The sequence below is a fragment of the Lathamus discolor genome, chromosome 17 (assembly GCF_037157495.1).
Source record: "Lathamus discolor isolate bLatDis1 chromosome 17, bLatDis1.hap1, whole genome shotgun sequence".
Classification (NCBI taxonomy): Eukaryota; Metazoa; Chordata; class Aves; order Psittaciformes; family Psittacidae; genus Lathamus; species Lathamus discolor.
In genome coordinates this window covers 5,031,698-5,059,693 of record NC_088900.1, presented here as the reverse complement: position 1 = coordinate 5,059,693, position 27,996 = coordinate 5,031,698, and the positions used below count along the sequence as shown (strand labels likewise).

The 27,996-nt window shown below is 49.4% G+C and overlaps 1 protein-coding gene across 2 annotated transcripts in view; it reads right to left on the bottom strand.

Moving 5' to 3' along the window:
• CDON (cell adhesion associated, oncogene regulated) overlaps positions 1-27,996 on the bottom strand; it is a 51,565-nt gene that overhangs the window by 6,026 nt on the left and 17,543 nt on the right. For both annotated transcript variants that reach the window (XM_065697283.1, XM_065697284.1), the window contains exons 2-17: positions 27,449-27,585; positions 24,503-24,775; positions 23,044-23,190; positions 22,737-22,880; positions 22,052-22,339; positions 20,975-21,244; positions 17,369-17,652; positions 15,508-15,682; positions 14,242-14,370; positions 12,438-12,644; positions 11,565-11,746; positions 9,262-9,367; positions 6,535-6,657; positions 4,934-5,158; positions 3,271-3,545; positions 948-1,027 (exon numbers count right to left, since the gene is read on the bottom strand). In XM_065697283.1, the coding sequence (XP_065553355.1) occupies positions 948-1,027; positions 3,271-3,545; positions 4,934-5,158; positions 6,535-6,657; positions 9,262-9,367; positions 11,565-11,746; positions 12,438-12,644; positions 14,242-14,370; positions 15,508-15,682; positions 17,369-17,652; positions 20,975-21,244; positions 22,052-22,339; positions 22,737-22,880; positions 23,044-23,190; positions 24,503-24,775; positions 27,449-27,524 (2,984 nt within the window). In that variant the 5' untranslated portion in view covers positions 27,525-27,585. The remainder of the gene's footprint in view (positions 1-947; positions 1,028-3,270; positions 3,546-4,933; positions 5,159-6,534; positions 6,658-9,261; positions 9,368-11,564; positions 11,747-12,437; positions 12,645-14,241; positions 14,371-15,507; positions 15,683-17,368; positions 17,653-20,974; positions 21,245-22,051; positions 22,340-22,736; positions 22,881-23,043; positions 23,191-24,502; positions 24,776-27,448; positions 27,586-27,996) is intronic.

Below are 27,996 nucleotides of genomic sequence, written 5' to 3'. Positions count from 1 at the left end.
GGTCCACAGCCTGCCTAGAAAACAGTTGGCTTGTAAAGGAATGGCAGCTTGCTTTGCCCAGCTCTACCTGCAAGTAGCAGCCCGTCTCCATCTCACCATCACCCCTATACTTACGGAAGGAGGAAGAATTTAAAGCCTATTGTAAGTTCTGTTTAAAAGAGACCCATAAAAATAAAGCAACTGTGGTTTCTGCCTTCAGCAACAGCTTCAAGTCAGCTTCTCCCAGTGGACACCTCGAGGCAGCTGATGACTTGAATGAGACAGAAAATTCCAAGTAGGATTGAAAAACGAGCCACGCTTTACCAGCCAGAGCAGCCCAGCACATCTGATTTCAGGCCTATTTTTAGCCATTAAAAGAACCAGAGGTTTAGTCAGAAGCCTGGAAGGATATTCTGTAAAACTTTCAAGAGTGAAAAACCCAATAAAAACCCAGGCTCCAGCCTCAGCGTACAATGGGATTTTCCTTTATTCTCTACAAGAATCCATTTTTCCTCACGCAAGAAGTGTGTCCCACCCGGATAAACCGCTCCTCAAGGCAGGAAGGACCTCAGATCCCATGTTTTACCAAGATGAGCCTTGTGAAAGTGGAGCTGCAACTCTGTTTTGTTGGTTGGTGTTGAAGAGAACAGCAGGAAACGTAAAACACCAAAGCCCAATTAAATCCTGTCTGACAAACTCCATATGGAATGATTTTGTTATCTCAAAACTGAAGAAAACACAGGAAATAGGGTCTAATCCCAACCTGCTTTGCATCCCAGCCAGCAAAACGAGCTCTGTGGGTTTAATAACTTGCTTTAGTCCATCCCACAGTCACCAGCTGCTCTCCAAGTGACACGGTGACACTGAGCTCCTCCATCCCCTTAGCCAGGACCGGAGCTCTCTGCCCTGGCTTTAACACAAGGACTCCCGTCTGTGCAGATCCTGCTTTTGGGGCAGTTTTACATTACCTGTTATTGTTCCGACAGTTTCTGCAGCTGATGCACTCGGAGGGGTCGGCCTGCGGCACTGCTGTGTACATCCCACCGCCCTGCAGGGGGGGAGTGAGGAAGAAGAACCAGAAATCAATCTCTGCGTGCACACACACACACACGAGGCAGTTCAGCTCCAGCGAGCTTGGGGTTCCAAACCCTAATCACCTTATCAATCTTCTGATGTGGGGCTGGTAAGGTGGCACAGCAACACTGAGCTATTGTACCAAGCCAAGTGGAGGGGTTTTGCCAGCGTGTGTGTCAGGGAAAAGTAAATAACTGCAGCTTGGACAAGTATGTGGTAATTTCCCTGGTCTGTTTTCAGCTTAATAGGCTCAGGTTTGATTGAATCAACCCACTGTTAATACGTTCATTTTTACCACTGATGACAGACATGAAAGCAACTTGCTGTTCGTTAGCAAGCCGGGCTCATTTGGGGAGACAGGGGATGAAATGTGCAGGGCTGATGTCACACCCCAAACCCATCCCACTTGCCTGCAATTACTCCGATTAGATCAGTTGCCTCCGCGACACGGAGTTTCTTGAAACATGGAATATTTGCACAGATGGGGTAATGCCTTCGCCAGCAATGACTGGGGGTGAGAGGGATTTTGTGGTGTTGGTTTTGGCTGAAGGGGCCATTACAAGCGAGTCAAAATGCCCAGATTAACACATACCTCATTGTTAGGGACGCTGCGGAGCCGGGATACTGGCTGTGTTTTGGGAGAGGAGCTGGGTTGGGAGAGCTCACCTGGCTTTGGAGGCTTCAAGTGGAAGGTAACTCCTAACAATCCCTATTCCTGCAAACCCAGGGCTATTCCTTCAGGTCTGGGGCCGCTGAGGGCAATAGGGAGCACTGAGGAAATGCCTAATCAGCCTTGATTGCCATCCTGGCCCGTTTCTCTCTTCCTCATTTAGCCCAATCAATGGAACAATAACGAGAGTCCTAATGAGGATGAGAACATCCTGTTCCTGTGCTGCCTCACCCGGCGTGCCAGCCCGGGTCCTTCTACGTGGGAAGAGATTGCGTGACTCCGACTCTGTACAACGTGGAGGAGGGGAAAGAAAAACTCGGCCCGGTCGTCAACGAGACGTTGCGTGTCCCATCTCGTGGCACCGAGACCTGTGTTACCACATGCCTGTTTCCTTCCTTCCCCTCCACAAAACACAGAATAGGAGCGACAAAACACCAGCGCAAGCCCTGGAGCGCTCTCACGGGAGAGCTTTCCTCCCTTCCTGAGGGCTCGGGGCGTTGGGGACTTCTGGAGTCTTTTTGGACAGGTCCAAAAAGCTCCAGTTTGGTGTTGAAAGCAACCAAAAAGCAGCGCTTTTTGCTGCACCAGCAGAGCAAAGCCAGGATCAGGTGAAGAACCAACTGGTCTGGACTGGAAGCTGGAGTTAACTGAAGTGGCAACTACTGTGCAAGTGCTAATTTGTTGTTCAATAAAACGAAGTGCTTGTGTTCAATTACTAACACAAACAATAGCCCCATTTTTTTCCCCCTCCAGAAACAGCATGGGTTATTCAGACTTTTGAACTTTTTCTTTCAGTTTTCCTGGGCAATGTTCACAGTTTTGAGTCAGTTTAGTAAGCTTGAATGCGAGCCATCTGTTTCCATAGACAATAATGAAATCATTATTCTCTCTTGGAAACGGGACGCATTTCAGCAAATGAAGTATTTTTCCACAGCGTACAAAGGGCTGGATCAGAGGCTTAAATTAGGTTTGAATTTTAGTTTGAATTTCAAACCCCAAAACTGAGCCTGTCCCAGGCACAAATAAGGGACTGAAGGGGGGGGGGGGGGAATTAAAGGCATTTCAAGACGGATGGGGCATTTGATTTGCTGAAGCCTCCTGCTCCATTCGTGCTTTGCCATAATTAATAGCATGGCTGAGAGTTACAGATCTGAAACAGGTGGGGGAAAAGCACGGGTGAGCCATAAAGCTGCAGAATGAGCAGCTCTAATTAAATCTATTTAACTTGAAGCTTGAGAAATACCATATGTACAAGCAAAGTATCTCAGCCCAGCCCAGCACTGAGGCATTCTCAGAGCTTACATGCTGTTAGGAGGAGGGCAGAGGCAGATTTCCCAGAGTAAGTGGAATTCTTGCTGTCATCTGATATTCTCAAATGAAAACCATGATGTTTGTATCAGGAATATCAGCCCAGTTGCTTCCTCTGGGATAAGTCATTTAGTGGAACTGGCTGTTATCAATGGATGAGTACTTCCCCCACTCAAATTAAGCCCGCTCCTACAAGCTCTGAGTAAATGCCAAGCTTTCCACCTGGTGTAACAGCTTACATTCACGAGATGGTGGGGATGTTCATAGTCCATGTGCGTCCTGGACAGGGAGTTGCTATGCCCTGGGTACAGTCCAGCTCCTCCATTCATGATCCCATTAACTCCATTAGCAACCTTGTGGTGGACATGAGGGCAGCCATTGCTGAGGCCACCATTGCTGATGAAGTTTCCGTGGATGCTGCCGTTGACTCTGCTTGTCCCAGGTAAAGTTGTGTACTCAATCATCTGCCCGTTGATATCTGCCCCTTGATAGAGATAGCCAGGAGGGTCATACTCTGCAGGAGACATCATCACCAAAAGCATGTTGATTGCCAAATGAGAGCTTAGACGAGTGCTTCTAAGAAGCAAAACAAACTGATTTTCTCTTTCTACAGCTTTTGCAAATTAGCTCGAATATCCAAGTGCTTAGCATCCAAATGTGGAAATGGAAAACAGCCACATCCTGGAGAACAGACCGGGAATGCTGGTCTGAAAGGACTCGGCTGACGTCAGTCGCTATGAGGAGCATCCTAAGACCGATCTGTATAACCGAGTCTCTGGTACCTTTTGACTTGCAGAAAACACCTCTGGGCCCACTGAAGACACTGTCTTATCGTGCAAGCAGCTCTGTTTCACTTCTCTTGGTCAGAGAGTAAAAATAACCACAGGCTGTGGACAGTGGGGCTGAGTTACGTGCTATAGAGAAGACTGGTGGAGAGGCTGTGCTAGCATGGGACGGCTTGGAGGGTACTGAGCACCTCACAAAGCTCCAGCACATCTGCTCCAGGCTTCCACTTGCCAACAGACAGGTTTTCCTTATTAACACCTCTCCAAAAGACCTGGACATTGAACTCCATTTTACTGCCAAAGGACTAAGAGGTAACAAGGGACTTATCCTCCAAGTGCTGCAAGTTCTTTTTCTTCCCAGATATATAGGAGAGAGGGAGAGATCTGGAGTTTTAGACTCCACATTTTATGACTGAACACAAGTTCTGCCACTGCAACCACCCATGCAGGTGCTTGAAGGACTGGAGCTCCTCTGCTATGGGGACAGGATGAGAGAAGAGAAGGCTCCTGAAGGGGAGACCTTAAAGCAGCTCCAGTGCCTAAAGGGGCTGCAGGAAACCTGGAGAGGGGCTTTGGGCAAGGGCCTGTAGGGACAGGCCAAGGGGAATGGCTTGAACCTGCCAGAGGGGAGACTGAGATGAGCTCTCAGGCAGAAGCTCTGCCCTGTGAGGGTGCTGAGGCGCTGGCACAGGGTGCCCAGAGCAGCTGTGGCTGCCCCATCCCTGGCAGTGCTCAAGGCCAGGCTGGACACAGGGGCTTGGAGCAAGCTGCTCCAGTGGAAGGGGTCCCTGCCCGTGGGGGGGTTGGAGCTGATGAGCTTTAAGGTCCCTTCAACCCAAACCAGGCTGGGATTCTATGACAAGCTGAAGAAACTTTGCCCAGGCATTTCACACACCGCTCTCTGGGTGAAGCTGCAGCACAACCGTACAGGGATGCTGCAGGGCAAAGAAACAGAGACACTGCTGCTCTAAAACCCCACATCTTCACCTAAGGCACACCTAGAAAGTAGAAGTCTCTAAAGAAATGCCAGCTGGCTTCTGAGAGGAAAACGCTTCCCATTCATATCATTTAACACTGATAATATGTTCCTCACGAAAGGAAAGCAAGAAGCACTCACTCTGCATGGCGTTCTGCTGGCGGTTCTTCCACAGGCACATGGCAATGAAGACGATGAGGATAAGCACCATCACCCCCAGGACACAGCCCACGATCAAGTAGAGCATGTCACTGCTTCGAACAGGGCCATTGGAAGGTCCTGCTCCACTTCCAACCCTGTCAGGGGGATTTGGTGGCGTGCTCAGGTCTTTCATGGGATATTCGGATGCTCCCGGGGTGCGTTTCACTGGGTGAAGTAAGAGACATGGGTACGTTCACTGAATGTGGTTTTTAATCATGAAATTCATTACTGCGGAGTTTGAGTCCTAATGCTGCAAAAGCAAGCTTCCAAGTCAGTATTAAAACCTGTGAGGAGAAGGCCAACTACTATTGGGTAATAACTATTTGCTTTGGAATACGGTTGTTATCCAGCTCGCATTGAGGTCACTCGGAACTTTAATGAGCACCTCGACCTACGCAGGGCTAGAGCTGCTCCCAGCTCGAAGGAGAGCAAATCTTTCCACTTCTGAGGTCAGGAAAAACCACAACATGCATTTCTATCACCTAACTGCTGCCAGGCGACCTGCTTTTATCTGAGCTGAACCCTGCCAGCCCCATTTGCAACCCCGGCCCATGGAAGGTACCAAGAGCTGAGCAGAAAAGCACCAAACCCAAGACCCGAGTTTAACCCAGGAATTAAACGTAGGTTCATTCTCACCACACCACCGCTCTGATTCATTTCAACTGACACCGAACTCCTAAAAGAGGTGCCTGGCTTGGGAGTGAAGCTGGTCTAAGACACCTCCATGCAGACAAGCCTGCGGGAGATGCATTTTAAGGAAGACTCCGTAAACCCAACAGATTTCACCTTCCTGGTTTTGCAATGAAGGGAGAAAGCGCTGCTCCTTGCAGAAGGAAGACCGACTGTGCACACAGCCTCAGCCCTGCAGCTCCAGCCCTCCTTTCAAAGGCTTCACTGCAAACTTCACTCAGTGTTGATGCTTCCGTTCCTGGAGGGCTTTTTGCTGCCTTTTTCAAACACTTTTTCATAGCCCCGCATTTGAAGTTTACTGTCTGCATTTTCCCTTTACAGCCTTACTTGGGGTTAGAGATTAAAGGAGACAGGAATTCTTTGCAAAATAAATGTGACTGCCATATCTGACACTTCCAGAGAACAGTACACACTCTGTGCCAGAGGCACGCAGGATTAGCGATGGAGGCAGCCAACAGAGCCATCAACTGCTGTGGTCTGCACTTATACAACGTGTCACAGAGCCCCCAAGACATAAAGCAGACATACAAATCAATTCTGTCATCTTCAAGAGCATGGTTGTCTCCTAAGAAGAGGCTATCAGCACAGCAGAAGGGAAAAACCCACAGCCCAGAACAACAAGACTATCTCTGAGGCCAGGGAAAGCTGCAGAGCTCCGCTACGAGCCTCTCTTGGGAGCACAGCGTATCAGTTTCCATATGCTCCAAACAATCCCAGCCTCGGAAGACAAAACAATCCTCCAAAACATTCCAGTCTTCCTCGCAGCTGACTTCTGCACTGCAATAACCCCCCCCCGAGCACAGCAGCTATTTCATGCCACAGGCAGCCACTGCTGCTACCTGGGTGCTCACCTTTGGTTTCGCAGATCATCACGTTGCTGTACTCGCTCTCGCCGCCCTCGTTGTAGCACTGCATCTTGATGTCGTAGGATGTTTCTGGCTGCAGGTGATTTATCAAGTGCCACTGCTTTGTACCTAGTGGGGGAGAGAAAATTAAAGCAAATGCATTTGTTCACATGCAGGAGCCAGAACAAGGCAGCGTCCTTCTCTGGAAAATGGGGCACAAATGTCTTTGTTAACAGCTTATGGGCTTATCTGTTGGACATGGAATGGTTTGTGTTGGAAGGGACCTTAAAGCTTGTCCATTTCTAAGCCCCTGCCACAGGCAGGGACCCCTTCCACTGGAGCAGCTTGCTCCAAGCCCCTGTGTCCAACCTGGCCTTGAGCACTGCCAGGGATGGGGCAGCCACAGCTTCTCTGGGCACCCTGTGCCAGCGCCTCAGCACCCTCACAGGGAAGAGCTTCTGCCTAAGAGCTCAGCTCAGTCTCCCCTCGGGCAGGTTCAAGCCATTCCCCTTGGCCTGTCCCTACAGGCCCTTGTCCCAAGCCCCTCTCCAGGTTTCCTGCAGCCCCTTTAGGCACTGGAGCTGCTCTGTCTCCCTGGATCCTTCTCCTCTGCAGGCTGAGCCCCCCCAGCCTGACAAGCCCAACTCTCAACCTGGCTTTAGGGCTTTAATATTAAGAACTATCAGTCGCTTGGATGATCCTTCCAACCCAAACCATTCCATGATTCTATGACCCCAGCCACAGGCAAAAAGGGAGCCCAGGAGGACCCCAACTCAGTTTGGGGGTTTGAGGAAGGTCCAAGCTCCGTGCCAGGTGCCCCAAGTGCAGATGGACAAACCCTGGCTGAAGCTGGAATCGGCCTTTCCCTAAATCCCCCGTTTTCCCAAGGTTCCTCTTGGTTTTCCCGTCGCCCCCACCCCCAAGCATTCCTTTCGGTAATTACTGCACCAGGTTTTAGGTTTCCGCTTGAAGCCATTAGTGGAGCTGGAATCAGGACAGGCACTTTAACTGTCCTCTCCGTGCACCATTAGCAAGGAAAAACATTTAAACAACTGACATCAGACTGCATTTCCATTCAAAATTCAATATCCAGGACCCTCCAAATTCAGGCCATCAGTGCAGGACGGGGCTGATTCTGCTTAAAGAGGCATCTGAGTCGAGCTTTTTGCTTGGGTTTTCCTTTAAGTGCAAGATGCTTTTGCCTGTAGCAGCATTTATAAAGGTGGGGGGGGGAAGAGGTTTGTGCCGAGTTTTGAATGTCTCGAAAGACAAGACTTAACAGGAAACAGTGAGGAAAGCCTGAGGCAAGCACTTAGCTCATACAGGCATCACAACACTTTTTCCACAACTCACACAGCCATTTCAAGATAAAATTCCCTGTCAAAAAACAGACAGATTAATTCAAAGGTAACAGGGGAAGGGGGGGGGGGGAATATTAAGAACAAGTGATTTATGGCAAAAATACCTGAAGTCATGTGTTTCTCCACATATTTCAACATCAAATGCTTCCAAACACACTTTAATTGAAAATAGCTCTTTTTTTCCCCCTCCCGAACAGTTAATTTAGGGGAGCAGAGTAGTGAAATGAGTTGAAATATTTCCACGGCTGAGTTTCTGTTGCAGGCTCTGGCAGCTGCTAATGGTTTCAGACTGCCACAAAGAGTTCAATACAGGCACATGCTCTTGGAGGAAGAAAAAAAGCCAGCAGAAACAAGCTCATTTCACAGCACAGTGGAGCCCACTTAAACAACTCACTGCTCAGTGCAGCACATTTATAAACACACAAGCTCTGTGGAGCACGGGCTCAAATACATTTGCAGATGAAGGTGCAGACTGCAGGAGCGGCTTTAAAGCTGAGACCCCGGCTCTTGAATGGCTTTATAGTGTGCAAAAAGTTATGTCATGCATCAAAGGACTATGTGGGGTATTGTTTAGCAGGGGAAAATGGTCAAAATCGAGGCTCATTCCTCTTGTAACTGAAATAAATGAGGGGGGAAAATAATGAACGTCACAGGGACAGAATGAGATCACCGAGTTTACTCAGCCCAGGCAATAAGGACGTGAAGTAAAGTATTTTTAACAGGGTTTTCCATTTCTGGGCTAACAGAGACATTATCTAATAAGTTCTTCCAGGAAAATGATGATCTCATGTGCACAAGGGGAAAAAATAACCTGATTAAAGGGCAAAACGAAGCACAAACATACCTGTGCTTGCAGCTACTACAGCACTGGAGGTGAAAAGCAACTTGGTTGCAGGTTGGTAGCAGACTAAGCAATTAAGCAAGGTAAGGGGAGGGCAATTACACACAATGCCACTACCCAGTGTAGGAAATCTGTGCTGGAGTAAATCATTTTAAGAGCCAGGTAGTTTCTAGGATAGTTTTACCCTGGGTTAAATCTCATGTACGCTGCTTTCTCTCTACTCAACTACTTGAAGCTAAACCAGTTTAAATAGACCTGCAGTGAGGATTTGCAGCAGCATAGCAGGATAAACCAACACTCAGCATTTAGTGCTCAAGCTTCCATGCAGAAGAGGCTTCAGAAGGAAGAAACAAGCTCATGTGTGGGCAGAACTTGATGTGATGGAGTCGAAACAGCTACTTGGGTGAAATATACTGTAATGACTTCATTTGGGAAAAGCAGTTTAGATTTCATATAAACACAGCCAACATGGCTACAGGATGCTCTTCCCCATGGAATGGTGTTCTGCAGCATGTGTACATTGCACAGTACCTTCCACAACATCCCTCTTGTAGTCACTGTCGTTGTCACTGTCTGTAGGGCGATAGTAGATATAAAACCCTTGGATGGGTGTGTTGTTGTTGCTCGATGTTATGTACTGAAAGAGAGTTATAGAGACTCAGTTAGTGAAGAGAAACAGAAGCACAGAATGGTTTGGAAGGGACCTTAAAGCTTCTCCAGCTCCAACCCCTGCCATGGGCAGGGACCCCTTCCACTGGAGCAGCTTGCTCCAAGCCCCTGTGTCCAACCTGGCCTTGAGCACTGCCAGGGATGGGGCAGCCACGGCTTCTCTGGGCACCCTGTGCCAGCGCCTCAGCACCCTCACAGGGAAGAGCTTCTGCCTAAGAGCTCAGCTCAGTCTCCCCCTGGGCAGGTTCAAGCCATTCCCCTTGGCCTGTCCCTACAGGCCCTTGTCCCAAGCCCCTCTCCAGGTTCCCTGCAGCCCCTTTAGGCACTGGAGCTGCTCTCAGGTCTCCCCTTCAGGAGCCTTCTCTTCTCCAGGCTGCCCGCCCAGCTCTCTCAGCCTGGCGCCATAGGAAATAATCAAGTCCTGTTGAGCTGTCATCTCTGAGTATCTTATCACCTTGAAATATGTGGGGGTTTGAGTAGGGTTGTGCAGGGAGAGGTTTGCGCAGATGCTACAACAGGAAAGGGGAATATCCATGGCACAGATAAGCTGAGCCCAATGGCAGGGGGCTGCTGGAGGGTGCTCTGCCACCAAGCTCCTTGGATCAGCTGAAAAAGGAGGGGACAGGAGGCTGAACTGGGGCTGACACTTTCCTCCCACACCCCTGTCCAAACCCTCCATTAGGGTTTGCCCATGAAGGGCCTGCAAATCTGCGTGATTAATGGGAACGGAAAAGTTAAGACTGTTTTTACTTCAGCAAGAGTGAAGGTCACTCTCCAATTCAGCTTGAGAATATTTCACTTCGAGCTCTGCAGCCTCCTGAGGAACGAGAGGTTATTTGAAGTTTATTATCCTTAACATCTCTTCAGGCTGAGCGAGCAGAGCAAACTAACACTGGGAACTCGACACATTAAATCCTCCAAAGTATACTGGGGGTTAGATTTCAAAACAAGAGCAAAGGATTTCTGTGGGTTTCAATAAGGACTTTAAAGTACTTGTTTACAGAAGACGAGGTAAGAAGGGAAAGGCAAATGCTTCTCTCACATGAAACCTCTATAGGGTGCAGGCTTTCAGCTCAACTCCCGTTTCCACCACAGCCTGGATTGACAAAAGCAGCAGGAACTGCGGGAAACGAAGCCAACTTGTGCACAACTCTGGCATGAGCAGGGCTTTGGACAGAGTTAAGCCCACTGGTGCCTCTTGGTATGTCTGTGCCAAAGCAGGTGGACTGAGGCGGCTGCAGGCTCTCACTGGAGCTGCAGTTGGGCTCACATCTGGTGTAACCGGAGGAGGTGCCTGCAGCATCCCTGGGGAGCTGCAAGGGGAAGGCGAGGGGGAAAGCTGGGAGCCGGCACAAAGGGCAGTGAACAACCAACAGGCTGGCTCTAAAGGGTCATAAATGGGGGCAAGGAACTGCAGAGGGATATTGCCCATTGAGTTATCCAATTCACTGAGAGCAGCCCTGAGGAGAGGGACTTGGGGGTGTTGGGTGAGGAGAAGCTCCCCATGACCCGGCTTCAGTGTGTGCTTGAGCCCAGAGCCCCCCATGTGCTGGGCTGCATCCCCAGAGTGTGAGCAGCAGCTCAGGGAGGGGATCCTGCCCCTCTGCTGTGGTGGGCTGGGGCAGCCTGGAGAAGAGAAGGCTCCTGAAGGGGAGACCTGAGAGCAGCTCCAGTGCCTGAAGGGGCTGCAGGGAACCTGGAGAGGGGCTTGGGACAAGGGCCTGTAGGGACAGGCCAAGGGGAATGGCTTGAACCTGCCCAAGGGGAGACTGAGCTGAGCTCTTAGGCAGAAGCTGTTCCCTGTGAGGGTGCTGAGGCGCTGGCACAGGGTGCCCAGAGAAGCTGTGGCTGCCCCATCCCTGGCAGTGCTCAAGGCCAGGTTGGACACAGGGGCTTGGAGCAAGCTGCTCCAGTGGAAGGGGTCCCTGCCCGTGGCAGGGGTTGGAGCTGATGAGCTTTAAGGTCCCTTCAACCCAAACCACTCTGGGATTCTATAACTCAATCCCACCACACAAGGATGAAGTGCCTTAGCCCCTTCTAGGAGTCTCAGGGAGGAAAACCACCACTTGCTGCTCTGCAATCTGCTCCAGTCCTTCAATCTTAAGATCCACAGCAGTAAAAACTGGCCTACAACTGTGAGAAAAACAGGGGACAGTGATACCTACCGTCCACTTCAACATGATCTGAGTGTCACTGATGGCTTCGGTATAAGCAATGTGAGGTCCTGTGATGGGCCGGTTGGAGAAGCGGCTGGTAAACCCGGCTACTTGGTAGGGGCGTGATGCTGCGCTGCGTGGGCTCTCCCCATAGTTGTTCACTGCAATCACACGGAACCTGTACATCTCTCCTTTTAAGGGAAAAAGTGGAAGAAAGATGATGTAGTAGCAAAACAAGCACTAGAAAGAGGCTTCAAGGAGAGACTAAACAGATTAAGAAGTCTTTCTGCACAACAGCCAGTTAGAAAAGAACATTGGACTTGTTGCCACAGACTAATGTGGTCATCAGAAAGATAAACAGCCTCCTCTAAAAGCAATTAGGGAAAGTCACTCAAGAAAAATCCAAAGGCTTTTTGGATGACGATGCATCCATAAGCCTTAAACTGAAAACTGGTGGGCACCAAGCAGAGGCTTCAAAGGGTACCCACCATCATCATCATCATCTATGCCCTCTCACCCTCTCCCTGAGCTTTCAGGGCTGGACACCAGAAGTCAGGACAGATGTTTTTGCATTAGTGCATTTCTCTCTCTGCGTTCTGAGTATTTACTAGGAGGACAATTAAGTTAAAAATAGCAAAAATACACATCCCTCTTCTCCACATGAACAAGTATTAAATTATACTGGTGGGGTTTTTCCACTTGAAAAGCCAGAAATCAACTTGAATTCATGCAATGAGCTCCTATTCCACATTAAAACCCCCCTAACTACCAGAAACAGGATAATCCGAGCAGAAGTTAAAAGGAAACAACCAAACATTGCAGCCACCCGAACAACGACAACAGCAACATCAGCTGAGGTGAAGCAAGGATCATTTGCAAGACCTGGCTCCAAGTTCCGAACTTCCACAGAGAGCTTGGAAGGAGAAATGTTGTCAGCTGCCACGAGCCAGTCGCTGCTCCGGCCCAGGCGCTTGTATTCCACCTTGAAGGCAGTAATGGGGGAGCCCCCGTTTGCTCGTGGGATCCACGTCACGTAGACGGATGACTCTGATGCTGTGGAGATCGTGGGTCTGTCAGGAGCTTCTGGAACTGAAATGAGAAACTCAGTTACCAGAGGATCGGAGTCACCTCCACCTTCATTTTCTGCAGCCACCATTTAAGATCATTGCTAATGGTTAAGGTATAATATAACAAATAATAATATATATAATGTAACAAATAATAATATATATAATCTATAAATCCTCCTGTAGCAACTACTCCCCTTGCTCTTTCTGGAAGAGATGGCTGAAGAGCAGAAAACACGCACCAGCTTACCCATATAATCATGGAAAACGAGGTGGTTAGAGCTAGACATCTTTAAGGTCCCTCCCAACTCAAACCAGTCTGTGATGTTGCACTTGCCCAACCCATCTCTATGTGGAAGTGGAAACAAGACTAAGTGAAGAGGAAAAACATGGTTATTCCTATCAAAACACCGGAACTCCCCCAGCCCCCAGTATGGCTTCAACCCATCCACACTAGGGAGAGCTGTATGGAGGGAAAACGAGAAGGGAAAGCTAAGAAAGCATGCAACAAGCCATATACTTACTGAACTCACTTGAAGTTACAGACAGCAGTGAAAAAGAGAGAAGGGAGAGAGGTGGTGTTAGTACATCTGCTTAAAACCACTCTGATGACCGATGAGAGCCATACGGCTTTACGAAAGCAGCTTGTATTCATCACTAGGGAGCTGGTCACTGATGAGAGGAGGAAGGGGGCAAGGAACAGGCTGAGCATTGGCAGCCAGGCACATGAAAGGTGCCCCTTGTGTGGCTCCGCTGCTACTCAGCACTGTCCCAAGCATGTGATGCTCAGCTCCTTGAACCTCTCCATTCACCTTTGGGTTTACCCTTAATTTTAGACACCAAGTCACCTCTGAGATCTCAGCTCCTGAGTAAATCTGCCTCAATCAGCTCAGTGAGTTCAAAGGCTGGGGTGTGAGAAAAAGGACTACAAACATGCTGTTTTTGCTGGAAACCAGGCTAAAGATCACAAGCAGTTCTATCTTCCTGCCATCAGAAACAAGCCCCTCCCTGGGAAGCTCCAGAAAAACATTCAGAGCAGATATAATCCACTTTGAGAACTTAAAAGCCTGACACAGCCATTCTCTGTTTCCCCTTTTCCTCTTTCTTCCGCAGTGGAAGAGGAAACCAAGGTATTTAGCAAAAAGCAACGTCCGTGAGCAGCAAGAACAGGGGTTATCCATGAAACCCTTGGTTTTTGAGAGCCACACAGACGGGTAGCAGCATCCTTGGAAATACTGTACGTTTTCTAGATAAGGGCATGCATTTGCTGAACTCCCAGCTTCAAATACCCCACCACAGACACTGGAGGCTGTAAGAAATGTGCTACTTCTTGGTGACTTCATGGTGCTGTGGAAACCTGAGGTATATCAAGGCAGGTACTTAGAATGCCGCCTGGAATCAGGCAGCTTTTACTTAGTCCCATTTCACTCTGGAGACACACCGAACACCACAAAACCTAGCAGGTATGTGACCTCCCTCCTAGAAGGCCAGACAGGAAACATGCAGGTAACAAAAGAGCCTTATGGAATAAACAGGAGCTGGAAGAGGACATACAAGCACCTAGAGCTGTAATTAACACAACTTCCAGCACATGGATTACAAACCATCCATTCACTTACCTCCACTGTGTCGAGAGAGGTCTGGCAGGATGACACCAAAAGTGTTTGTGCCCTCATGAACAAGGGGATGTTTGGGAATGCCCACGGGAGGGGAGGGAGCCTGGGTGTTTTTTGAGGACGATGTTCTTTCTAAGAAAGATTTGATACAGAGTGTGTCAGCTCAGGCACTGGATCAGAAAACGCTGCTCACTGCCTCTCACAATAAGCTCATTCCACGAGAGCACTCGCAGGACTAAAGCCCTGGATCCAAATCACAAGCTAAACAGTCAAGGGAGCCTCAGCCCAGGGCCCCTTCTGCTGTGGGTAAGTGATTGCTCATCTGCAATACTGCACTTGGTGGTGATGCCACCAGCTTCTGCCCAGGTTTCAAAGCCCACTCACATCAGGAAACCACAGTAGGTGGTGAAACCAGGCAGGCTGACAGGTGGGATTATTCGGCTTGGAGAAAAGAAGGATGCGCTTGGAGCAAGCTGCTCTAGTGGAGGGTGTCCCTGCCCGTGGCAGGGGGTTGGAGCTGCAGGAGCTTTAAGGTCCCTTCCAACCCAAACCATTCCAAGATTGTAAAACAGCAAACTGAAATCCACATCTAGAGAAAGAGGCTCAATAAAACACGACGGAAGCTGCGTTTGGCCACAGCTCTGCCCAGGACACTGGGCAGACAGCCTTTTGGGCTGTAGCAGTATCATGAATTCCCCAACACATAACATGCTTAATAAAAATGTTAAGTTATCCTGTTCTTGTAAACTGGTATCCAATAATATTGTTTGCGTGCTTCAGAGTACAGCCACCAGCATCCATGGAAAAAGGCTGCTTTGATTAGAAAGGCTCTTCTGCTTGTTGCTGTCTGCACGCAACTATCAAACCAGCTGGGTCCTGCTCTGCAGAGAGATTTCACTGCAGTGTCTGCAGAGCAAACCAGAAGAGGTTTGTTGCTCTGTGAAAACTGGATGCTGCCCAGCGTGTCTTTTGTGATACTCTGAATAAAGCAGAACAAGGGCTGGCTGCTCCCTGACTGAGCTCCTTGAAGCAAGAGGTGGAGAAATCTGAATAATCATCCCCAAAATAATATTAGCAAGCTTTTAATAGCTTCCGCTTACCAACAGCACTGGTCATGCTGTAAGTTTGCATACAGCTATACTAGCTGTTCTTTAGCAATTAAAGCACAGAACACTCTGCCCATGGCTCAGCAGACAACACAGAGTTGATGTAATTGCAATGAATGGCTCCTGGGAGGCCCAGGACCCAGGGACGCGGTGCTGCACCCACCTTTGCTGGTGCGAAAGGTCAGCATGGCAGGCTGGCCCTCACCCGCCGCGCTCCTTGCCACCATCAGCACCTCGTAGAGGCTGGAGGGCTCCAGCTCCGTGAGCCGCAGCTCGTTCTCGCTGCCGGGGACCCGCACCGTGTGCCAGCTCCCCACCACGCCAGCGCTGTCATCCAGCTGCATGGGACAGGGAGAGAAAGCTCAGCATGAGCCGGGAGGGGTGCGGATCCCAACGGAATGCTCAAATCCCTCAAAGCTTTCACACACCCAGAGCCCCTTGGCAAAACTGCTCAGGTTTTCCTCTACTGAGTTTGTCTCCAAGTGTTTCTTGCCACAAATCTGCACTTTCGCAACCACTTTCCTCGTGCTCCTTCACTAAACTCCATTGATTTTCTCTCTCCACACATACTCACGCACTTGTTTTGAGGGAAAAAGTGATCATTTTCACTCATGGCTAAAAGCCAGCAAGAAACCAAGCGATGTTTAAGGACTCCAAGAGCCTTCAGCTGTGTGTGTGACATCCAAGGGCTGGACCCAGCGCTCTAATGAGAAGGAGATGTTCCCTGAACTATCCCAGCTTTTCCTGCACCGAGGCGTTTATTGGCTAAAACGGGCAATGAAAAGTGTGTCTCTGTTAGTTTTGGAGGCTGGAAAAAGAGGAAGCCACCCAGGAGACCAAGATTTGGGTTTTATTAATGCATGTTTCCCTTTTCTTTTTAGTAAAACCCCACTTTTTCATTTACCAGTGAAATCACCAGCTCCACTGAAGAAAGACGAGAGATTCGGGGTAGTCTCTTAATGCTTGACCTTTGCAAGAGAACATTACCCCAAATCCCAATGGAAAAGGCAAAGATTCTACCAAAAATAAACTCCTAAACAATATAAGACCTTAATAAAACATCGAAGGCAGATCTGAACGCTGGGGATTATCAAAGGTTACGGCAGAGGGCTTTGTTCGAGCATTTTCTTCTGAAGCAACAACTCTTAAGGCTTTTATTCCCTTATTTTTGATTTATAAAAGAGGGAAATCCATAAAACAATTGGATGGCACAAAGAAAACACCACCCTAAAAAGCCCACAGCAAACTCCCTACTGAGCAATGCATGAGTGAGCACATTTCGTGTGGAAAGGATCTCTATGAGTGAAGGGTAAGCATCAACAAGGTCAAATAAGCATTCTAAGCTTTCGGTGCTCATGCGCACCAAGCACCTCTGAATGAGAAATTGTAGCAACACCCTTTGGCACTGGGGTTTCAGGAACTAACAGGTCAAAAACCTAAGTGCTCCCTCCAGGCTGAGACAAGATCAGGATGTGGAGGATTAAAAAGCTTATGAAAAACAAACCAAACAGCTTTGCCATGCAGGGAGCTGTTTGCCTGGGAGAAGGGGCACAGGCATTGCTTGCTGCTGATGTTACTGTCAATATGAGGACATGATGGGTACCTGCTTCTGAAGTTTTAGCTCACCTTCAGGTATGGTAAGTTCTAATAGAGTTCAGGAGGTAGAACTGCAAACTCTGTGACATGTCAGACTAACAGCTTCCCTTCCCACCTCCACCTCCCTTGAAAGATTCAAGCTTGCTCCCTCACACAAACGCATTTTGAACCTCATCCCACAGCCCCATTCCCCGTAGACCATAATTACACACACAGGGACTGAAACCCAGGGCTCTGCTATATAAATCTCGCATCTGTTAGAACAGTGTCCCTGTGACTTCAGTCACCCCAACAGGAGCTGCCTGTGCGGCCACCTACGTGCTTCAACCATACCCCGTGTCCCTGACACTGTTAACCCCAACACTGCAGCAACAACAGGCTCTTGAGCACCCTACACCCAGGAGGACACCACGGCGGGGAGGTGTTACCTTGCGGTACTTGACAAAGTAGGCATTGATGGGCAGGCCCCCATCGCGCCCCGCACGCCACACCAGGGTGTAGGTGTCCGGCTTCGGTGTCTGCGGGGGGCTGAGGATGATGGGGGCCTCGGGGGCAGTGGCCCCGCTCCAGCCTTTATCCGTGGCAGCTGCATCCAAAGGGAGTTTGGTTGGAGGCGAGCTTAGGAAAGCTGTTGCTGCACCAGGGTCACCATCGCGCTGGGCTATGTCCACAGGAGGTGGTCCTTCTGCTTCCGGGGCAGTTTCTGAAGGAGCTGCAAAGGGACGAGCCTGGTTACATCTTCATGATGCTGTATGTTCACCGTCCTGGGTTTACCACAGCGAGGGGACACTAAATCATTTCACACTTAAACAGGGGGGATTTAGGTTGGATCTTAGGCAGAAGCTCTGCCCTGTGAGGGTGCTGAGGCGCTGGCACAGGGTGCCCAGAGACGCTGTGGCTGCCCCATCCCTGGCAGTGCTCAAGGCCAGGTTGGACACTGGAGCAAGCTGCTCCAGTGGAAGGGGTCCCTGCCCAGGGCAGGGGTTGGAGCTGGATGAGCTTTAAGGTCCCTTCAACCCAAAGCAGTGACGATTCTATGATTCCAAGTGTGTCATTTCCAAACAAGTGCTGCTGCAAAGAGCCACTCCAGGAGGTGCCTGCGCCGCCCTGACCCCGCCAGGCTGTGTTTTCAGGGCAGAACAGTGGTTTTTAGTTTACTTTTTGGTTTGGGTTTGGTTTTCAGAGGACCAGAGAGACAAATCCTGAAACACAACGTCTGCAGGCCCGGCTTGGCTCCCACCTCTGAGCAGTGAGGGGCAATGCATGTTAAGAGCCAAGAACTAATAAATATACACCTAAACTCGTGACACAAACGCAGTAATTTTAAATGCCTGCAGTTGTACAAGGAACTCTTCATGGCCCGAGCTGGCGTGCACACAAGAGGACATTCTCCTGCCTCCGTTTCTGAGGTTTCAGCTGTAATTTCCATCAGCTTTGAAAGCTGCACGACTCGCCTGCTTCGTTTGGGACTAAACTCAGTTTACAGGCAGATCTAACCTGGAATTTAATACCGTGGCATTCCTAGAAATCCTCCTCCTGCCTCCTCCATCCTATTTACTTTTCCTGGTATGAAAAAATAATTATATACATATATATATATATATAATATGATGGGTTTGGGAGTCCAAAAGCACTGTTGCGCCGACGCACGGGCTGTCAGCATTCCAGGCAGGAAAGGGGTGGCAGGTTGGACATCTGAGATTATCCAGGACGAGTAAATGTCAGTGTTTAAAGCAGAAGGGGCTGGGAAGTGGTGCAGCTCCGGGCCTGCCAGATGTTCTTCTCCCTTCCCAGCCTTTCAGATTTGTGTAGGTTTATGTTACGTGCCGGGGTCTGGAAGGGGAAGGGAATGAAGGGAACTTGGTTTACAAAACAAACAGATTCCTTGGTAATGTAAAGCCTCGGCGGCAGCGTTCGCCTGCCTGACTCGGATTCCTCCCAACCTCCATTAAAATACCAGCAGCAAGTGTGGCTGCTATTTTTGGCCACTTTTGAAGAAAGCTGGGGAGGAAAATTCTCTTTTCAAACTGAAGCCACGCTCGCAGCGAGCATTCCTTGTTTGTTCCTTCCCATTTATCCAGCAACTCCACCAAAGGCAGAGCCAGGAAGGAGAGAACAACAGCAGGGAGGAGGACATCCCTAAAGCCAGATGGAGTTTGCTTAAGACATCAGACACCCCCAGAACCAGCTCCCAGGGAAAGGGTATCCACGACTGTCAGTGAAGCAGTGGGAAAGGGTGTTAATATTGGAACCAAATGCCGGAGCCGGTCGTGGAGGCAGAAGGGCTGTGGTGGACCCGGAGGGTTTGAGGGTGGGCACAGTGTGGTTTGACACCCGCCAGCATGGGGGAAATGGGCTCTTGAGCGTGGAGAATGAGTTGTGGTTTCAGCTGGTGACAGGAGACCTGCAGTCAGGGCTGTGTTTATTGCTGCCAGGGGGGAGTCGTCAGCAACCGGGAAGGAGGTCGTCGCTTTGCTTTGGAAAACAAGCCCTGGGTAACAATTGCCATGGAGCAACGCGGATGCTGAGCTCTGGCATAATTGCTACCCACAGAAGCCAGCACATGAGGCTCCTCTTGATGCTTTGTCATTACGCAACTTTTTTTGGCCTTCAGTGGCTTTTTGTGCTGTCCCTTTCCCCTTCGCCACTGGGACTCTTCCTTTTCAGCCCCGCGGTGGAACATGCTGGCTCAGACCAAAGGCACCCAAAGTCCTGCCTCCAGCAGCAACCAGAGGACTGAATGCCCCAAATTTAGGTGGTAAAAGAATATATTCATAGCTTTCCACAGAGTCACCCAGCCTGGTTTGGGTTGAAGGGACCTTAAAGCTCACCCAGTTCCAACCCCTGCCATGGGCAGGAACCCCTTCCACTGGAGCAGCTTGCTCCAAGCCCCTGTGTCCAACCTGGCCTTGAGCACTGCCAGGGATGGGGCAGCCACAGCTTCTCTGGGCACCCTGTGCCAGCGCCTCAGCACCCTCACAGGGAAGAGCTTCTGCCTAAGAGCTCATCTCAGTCTCCCCTCTGGCAGGTTAAAACCCCTTGTCCTATCCCCACGTCACTCTTACTTGCCTTCTCTGTAACACGCAGTATTTCACAGCTCACTGTTGTGTCCTTCCCTCATTTTGAGCCCTCACCTTTCCAGACTCTCCTCCTGCAGAAACTATTCCCAGCCCTATAACCCCACCTGCCACATTCTACAGCCCCTATGCCTGTTCTACACACTTCTCGACACTAGGTGCAAACACACACCAGCATCTTTCAACCCACTGGCATGCCCCAGGTTCGCATTGTCTTTCACTTGCATTGTGCAAACAGATTACATTCCCCGGAGCTGCTTCCTGGCTTCTCCGAATGCAGCCACGGCCATGGATGCAGCCACCCCAGCTGTCTAAAAAAGACTTAAAATAAGGGCTGTGGGTAGAGGATCCTTAGGCTATCATTTTGCATTTTGGTGGTTTCTCACTATGATGGCAGCTGAAGTTGCCCTGCCCGCTTTGAGGAGTGTGCAGTGAATCATGTTGTGGAATAGATCCAGCAGGAAAGGGGAAAAAAAAAGACATCTTTTCAGCCAAATAAACTCTCTGACTCTGTGCCTGCAGCAGGGAATGAGCCATGAGGCTGAGCTGCTCCAGTTGATCCTACCACTAAAAGAACTGCACTGCTTAAGTCACTCAGGTGCTTCGGAAGTGTTACCTGGCACCAGTTCTTCATTAATCCTCTCAGTGTCTGAGAAGCTGTGGCTGCCCCATCCCTGGCAGTGCTAAAGGCCAGGCTGGACACAGGGGCTTGGAGCAAGCTGCTCCAGTGGAAGGGGTCCCTGCCCGTGGCAGGGGGTTGGAGCTGGATGAGCTTTACACCCCAAATACTCACATCTCTTAAAACCCAACTGAAAGCACTTTCTGTGTAAGATCTGCTATTAACAGTGGTCAGGAACAAATCAATACAGAATCTGGCAGGGGAAGGGGAATAAAAGAGAATAAATCTTGAAGCACAAATGCTTAGTGTGAGTTCTCAAAGGCTGCAAGTGCTCCTACCTGGCTGGACATGGAGTCTGCCGGTGGACTGTGCAAATCCAGCCCCGTTGTCTGCTACACACTGGTACAAGCCAGAGTCCTCCTGGGTGACACCACGGATCCGCAGGCTGCTCCCCATCGGCAGATGTCGTGGAGAGGGATGGATGGGAGCTGCATTGTGGAACCAGGTGAGGGTTGGAGCAGGGCTTCCATCAACATCACACCAGAAGTGCACAGTGGCTCCAGCAGCCACTGTTTCCTCCTGCAGTCCCTTGGAGATGGAAGCAGGTTCTAGAAAGGGAAATAAACCACCACATAAACCACCACATGTTGATCTTAGCCTAAGTCCTGCCTTTGTACAAAGCACATACAAAGGTTAAGCAAGCCCCATGTGCTTCTAGTTGTACCCAGCCTAAAGCTGGTTTTCCCCACATACTTGCTTCCTTTAATGGTCTCTCCCTTCTGTTCCAAGCAGTCCCATGTTTGGCTTAAATACTGCAAATAAACCACCTGTATTTTCACAGCAATTCTTTCATGGCATCCCCCTAACAAAACGTTTTTTGTGTGTTAACAACCTGTTTGCTGAGTTTAAACACTTCAAAAATGAGTATTTACAGTCATGGATGCAAAGCCCTCAAACAACAGAAAAACTTGCTACAAACGAGAAGGGAGATCACAAACGACTTGCAGCCAAATGGATTTCTTTCTTTTTGGTTTTGTCCTCATCCAAACCTATCACCTCACCCGCTTCTTGCTTACACACCAGCTCAAAAGAGAAACAGCTGATCGCTGGCACGTTATGGACACTGAATCCCATCCACACTTGGCACTCTGCAGGAAAATAAATCAAGCAGCAGAGTTTGTTACCCCTCACTGTTAAGTATTTCAGACTGTGAAGGATTCCAAGAGAGAAATAGTTATGGATCTTAGGCTAGGAGACATGGTGAGATCTGGTCATTGTGAACCTATCTTTACCCTTTATTTTGATGTGCTTAGGTTGACAAAGAACTTTGGGCTGTTTGCAACCAGGTGCCAAAGCCAGCAAGGAGACAAAGAAAACGTCCACTGCCTGGACACACATTGTACTTTAGTTCTTACCAAGTATAGTAAGCGAGTAGTTCACGTATTTCACTGCTCCAAATTCACTTCCCACCACGCAGGAGTAATTGCCAGAGTCGGATGCCTCCAGCTTGTCTGTCACCAGATGTGAGTGCAGCAGCTTCCACCTGCCTTTTCCTAGCACATCCTGGCCCTCTTTAACCCAGCGGATGGAGGCTGGAGGGGATCCACTGACGACACATTCCAGAGTCAGAGCGCTGTGCTGGGGCACTGCCAGGCTCTGGGGTGCCAGGGGGTGAAGTATGTGGAAGCCACCTGAGGAAGAGCCTGGAAGAGAGGAGATGAGGCTTAGCACCCACTCTCCATCTTATCCTCCAGTTTGCCGCATTTTTCCCATGTGGCTGCTTATCCCTGCGGCTCAGCATGATGCCATAACGCTCTCTTCCAAAGTCTTGCTCCAAAATCAATTTGGTAACTGAAGCAGCAGCAACATCCCCTTTACAAGGGCTATGTGCTCCTTGGGACTGGAAAAGCGGTCGTGCCGCTACCTCACAGTAGGGGGAAGTAAGAATTGCACATGGAAATAGCACAGCACAGATTTTACATCACATGGTGACTGAGACCAGTGGGTATTTAGGCTGATAGACTCACACCGAAAACCTTAGGGATGGGATTTATCCAGTTGGTGACGTTATCAGTCCTGAAAGCTGAACTGAATACTCACGGGTGACTACGAGCTTACGTCCGGTGAGTTCTGTTCTGAGCTCATGAGTAACTGGGTTGTACACTGCACATTTATAGGATCCTTTGTCTTCTAAAGATACATTCAGAATCTGCAGGTTTCCAGATGGAAGGATTAGGTAGTTGCCTAAACAAGTGGGAAGGGGAAAAAGAAGATTACATTTAAATTAGAGTCTAAAACCCCCTTTAGTTCCTTATCTTTTAAATGACTTGTCAGACACATACGTCTATTCTAAATGCAGGATCACACAGAAATCCAGGTGTGATTCTCTTGGCACAAAGCATCTCACCTCTGGATTGCTCCAGCCATCTCCCTCGCACTTGAAAGCGAACCTGGGCTTTAGGGTGGCTTTCTGGGAGCTTGCACCCGATGAAAGCTGTGCCTCCTTCCTCCGCCACCACAACGGGCTTCACCGACCCATCAAAGTCACCTAAACCTAGGAGGGAATTGGTAGAAGGTTGAGAGCAGCCATGGCTTGGGAAGGGGAAGGGCAGTGAGCTGGGGTTCATGTCTAAAATACAGCTGGTTTCAAGATGGTCATCTCTGGTGGAGCCAATGATCCCACACTGAGAGGGGCAGTGGGCACTTCGGAAGGGAGAGCCACCCTGCAGGAACACCTGGATAAGCTGGAAGAGTGGGCTGAGAAGGACATTATAGAATTCAACAAGGACAAGTGGAAGGTCGTCCTCCTGGGTAAACCCAATCCAGGAGTGCAGCAGGGGCTGGAAACAGGCTTCCTTGCTACAGAGAGGGCCAGCTCTTGCATGGGAATAGTGAGGGGAAAAAGTAGTTCCTGAAGTCCCTCAACTGCTCCAGGGAAAGCAAGCAGGGATATTGGAAAGCCTGCAGTGCTACTCCTGGCCTCCAAAAGCACAGTTTAAGAGGAGGAAGCGTGTAAGAAGCATGGAATTGTCTTTCTGTGATTATAATTAACACAACCCTGAGTCCAGCAGGAAGCCTCAGCACCTAACAGCACCTCCTCATTTGCTGCTAATACCTCTAAAGGAGGAGAACAGCATGAAAGCTGCTCTTCCACTCCCTTCAGGTTCAAAGCATCCTCCAGGTTGCAAAGTTATTCTATGTTAGCCACCCTTACAGCTCTCTCGAGAGGGTCTTGCTATGGGTCAGCACTTTACCAAAACACTCACTTCTCTCACTTATACGAAATCTTCCTCCCCAGGGGGTTCTGGACATGCTCCATAGATGAGGTACCCCAACAGAGGAATCACTCAAATCCTGCTCGACAAAAGCCTGATTCAGCAGCCCCGTGATCCCGAGCAGACAGATCATGCTCAGGGAGGAGCATTACACTCCCATTCTCAGCACAACATCGTCTTTTCCATGTGGAGAACTGTGCCCTTCCTCTTCTGAAGTCCTTTAAGATGCAGTAGTTTACAGATCAAGCACCAAAGACTGGTTAGGAGAAGCAGTGAAACTGAGGAAAGGGAAGTTGTCCCTAGAAGGACACAAGACTGTTCCCACCTAGGGACATCCAGAGGGTTTTGACCAAATAAAATGCTACAAGGGACCAGGAAAACTTGCAGCTCCCACCTATTTCCCAAGCGACAATTCCCACTCATCTCTCCTAACCTCTCACACACTGCATGGGAGCTCAGCTCCTCTTTCAAGGTGCTTTTGGGAACCTTGCACTTCATTTGGAAGCTTCCATTGGAACCTCAAACCATACAAACGAGCTGAGGTCTGTATAATCAGCACGGAGTGAGGAAAGCAAAGGAAAAAGAACTTACTGGCCATGGATACCATGGCAGGCCGGCTCACAATGGCACCCATGCTGCTATTGGCAATGCACTGATAGAGACCAGACGTCGCCAGGCTGAGGGAGATGATTGTCAAAGATCCCGACTGGATTTCCACTTCTCCCCCCTCACTGTCCAGAGGCTCCCCATTGAAGAGCCAAGAGAGGAGAGCCGAGGAGGGCTCGGCAGAGCAGTGGAGTTGGACGTGGGCACCGGACTTCTGGACAGTGGATGAGGGCTCGGAGATGAAACGTGGAGTTAAATCTAAATGGGAACAAAATATATATAGAAAAATCCAGCCAGCGAAGAGCATTCTGCATGGACATAACATTAGTGATGTGTTGACTGGTACAAAAGACCATGACGTGTATTACAGCAACGGAAGTGTTGCCTTTTCTGCTGCAAGAGGAACTCATAACAGATTCCTGCTCTCCCTCAAACATCAGGGAAAGCTTCAGGAGTTAAACCCCATGAAAGGATAACGTTCAGAAACAGAACCATGGAATGGCTTGTGTTGGAAGGGACCTTAAAGCTCATCCATTTCCAACCCCTGCCATGGGCAGGGACCCCTTCCACTGGAGCAGCTTGCTCCAAGCCCCTGTGTCCAACCTGGCCTTGAGCACTGCCAGGGATGGGGCAGCCACAGCTGCTCTGGGCACCCTGTGCCAGCGCCTCAGCACCCTCACAGGGAAGAGCTTCTGCCTAAGAGCTCAGCTCAGTCTCCCCTCGGGCAGGTTCAAGCCATTCCCCTTGGCCTGTCCCTACAGGCCCTTGTCCCAAGCCCCTCTCCAGGTTCCCTGCAGCCCCTTTAGGCACTGGAGCTGCTCTCAGGTCTCCCCTTCAGGAGCCTTCTCTTGTCCAGGCTGCCCCAGCCCAGCTCTCTCAGCCTGGCTCCAGAGCAGAGCTGCTCCAGCCCTCGCAGCAGCTCCATGGCCTCCTCTGGCCTCGCTCCAGCAGCTCCACGTCCCTCTTGTGCTGCTGCCCCAGAGCTGGATCAGGACTGCAGGGGGGGTTCTCCCCAGAGCACAACAGAGGGGGAGAATCCCCTCCCTTGACCTGCTGGGAATGTGCCCATTTGATTAAAGGAAGGTAGGTTTGGTGTACAAGAAGGGTGATACACCTCCCAGGTACGCACAAGGCAAAGGCATCACTCTTGCTAGCACACAACCTACAATCCCATGGGATTTATATGGAGTGACACAGCACCCATCACCTGAAGTGATGCGCAGGGACACGCAGCTGGAGCTGATCGGTCCCACGTGAAGCGGGCCTGTGTGTGACTTGTCTGATCCCAGGAATGACAGCAGCCTGCCAGGTATTTCTGCAGCCCCGTCTCCCAGTCTGCAGAACCAATTGAAAATAGCAGGAAGCAAAAAAAAAAAAGGCTGGATGAGCAGCAAAGGCTTTTGTTAATTCCAGATACATGGACTTCATCAGGAGGACAATGATGAATTGGGCAGCATTATCTTTACTGAGTAAAGATGAACAGAAACAGGAAAAAGCTGCTAATAAATAAAAGGTTCAGTCCCACAAAACTTGGTTCTGAGAATCCGTTCATTTGCCAGAAGAAAATTCCTGCTTGTTGGAGGAAATTTTTTCCCTCTCCTGGCCAACGAAACACTGGGAATCATTTCCATTTGTTTTCTATGGAATTCCAAGCTACAGATTTTGTATGAAGGGAGCAAAGGGGATTAACACTAGTAACTCCTATTTGGGTAGAAACATAGGAGGAAAAGGATTCCTGGTTTGTAAAGGAGCTGTGGAATTTCAGATAGGACAGGTCTGAGGATATTAACTGACATCCAAGGAAGAAACAGTCCTCTCCTAGGTGGGGCCCTCAGCTCATGCTTTTCTTCTCAAGTCAGTCCACTCCAGCTCTGGTTATGAGTTTCAGATGAGAAACTGCATTTTTAACAGCGCCATAAACTATCTGCATAGCCATGAAGTAAAACTGGAAATGGAAGTGTGGCTTCACTTAACAGAAAAGATGAAATCCACACAAATGGCATCCAAGCCATTGCCGGGGCTCCAGATGTCCATTTTTAGCTTGTAATTAGAAAACTGGTTTTCCTCTCACTTCAGTTTGAATTTCCAGGGATGAGGAAGGCAGTGACCTTTGCAGTGTGCAACTGCTATGAAACTGCAGCGTTACCTTCACCTCCGGCCCTGTCCTTGCTTGTGACAGCAACACTTAGTGCTCGGTGTCAAAGCTGGTAGCAGTGACCCTGCAGCTGGAATTTATCTGCCCCGACTGCTCGAAAACTCAAATTTATCCCATTTGCTCCTAACGATTGGCTATGAAGTGCTAAAAGTAGTAAAAGCTTCTTTTTTGTGTGGTTAGGTTAAGACAAGCTGACTACACAGAGCAGATGTGTCAATTAAAACCATTCCTCTTCTTTTTTTAACCCACGAGCTGTTCCAACTGCAGCCACGCATCAGCGTTCCTGTTTCAAAGATCTCATTCCCCCTTTCCCCCTGCACATTTCCAGCCTCTCCCAGCCCCATGGGACCACGAGATGTGCTGTACGCAGCAGAACTGGTGTCCAGTTAAGTCCATGGAGATCCCAAAGAACAAACCTACGTAACTGGGAGTCTCCCACACTTGTCTGGAGCCAAGTTTTCAAAGGCAAGTTCATACATCCAGCCTAAGACTGTGTTTAAGTCCTTAAACTTCTTTGGTTGCCCAAAGGCACTGTGGCTGCCCCATCCCTGGCAGTGCTCAAGGCCAGGCTGGATGGGGCTTAGAGCAACCTGCTCTAGTGGAAGGTGTCCCTGGATGAGCTTTAAGGTCCCTTCCAACCCATTCTATGCTTCTTAAAAGCAGATTATCAATAACACACATTGAAGTTGGCCACTTTGAATCATTCCAAGTTGATGCTCATCCAAAAGTATGGGCTCAACCTCCAAAACCCCCAAGCTAGGGTAAGGAGACCTTACCTGAGCTTGCTGCAGAGACGATGCCCATAGCAGTGATGAAGAGCAGTGCCAGGAAGAGCCCAGGATCCGGATGCATAGCGCCAGATTACAGGAGTTGAAAGCAGGAAGCTCCAGACTAAGATGAGGCACCGAAACAGCTACAAAACAAACAGATGTCTACTGTAAGTTGCAGGAGTTGAGTCTTTTAACTTTCTTACAACAAAGTGTTTGGGGTTTCAAAAAAAAGCCCAACCAGGAAACAGCCAATATTCTTTGCAATATAGAAACCATCTGTAAAAATGAGTCAGGAGTTGAACTTCACGAGGTTTCCAAGTGCTATTCTTAATATGAAGGGGTTTTTCTACAGCTGGGTACGAGGCATCCACTCCAAGCATAGTGCCTTGATAAATTAACGCTACTTTCCACACAGAGGAGCTGAAGCCCAGAGTAAACAGCTTATCTATTGCAGATAATATTGTTTGCAAACAATACCCATGGGGTCATCTATCACCAGTCTGTGCCTGGTTTGCAAGGGCTTATGAATTGACTCCTAACGGCTCTAAACCTGC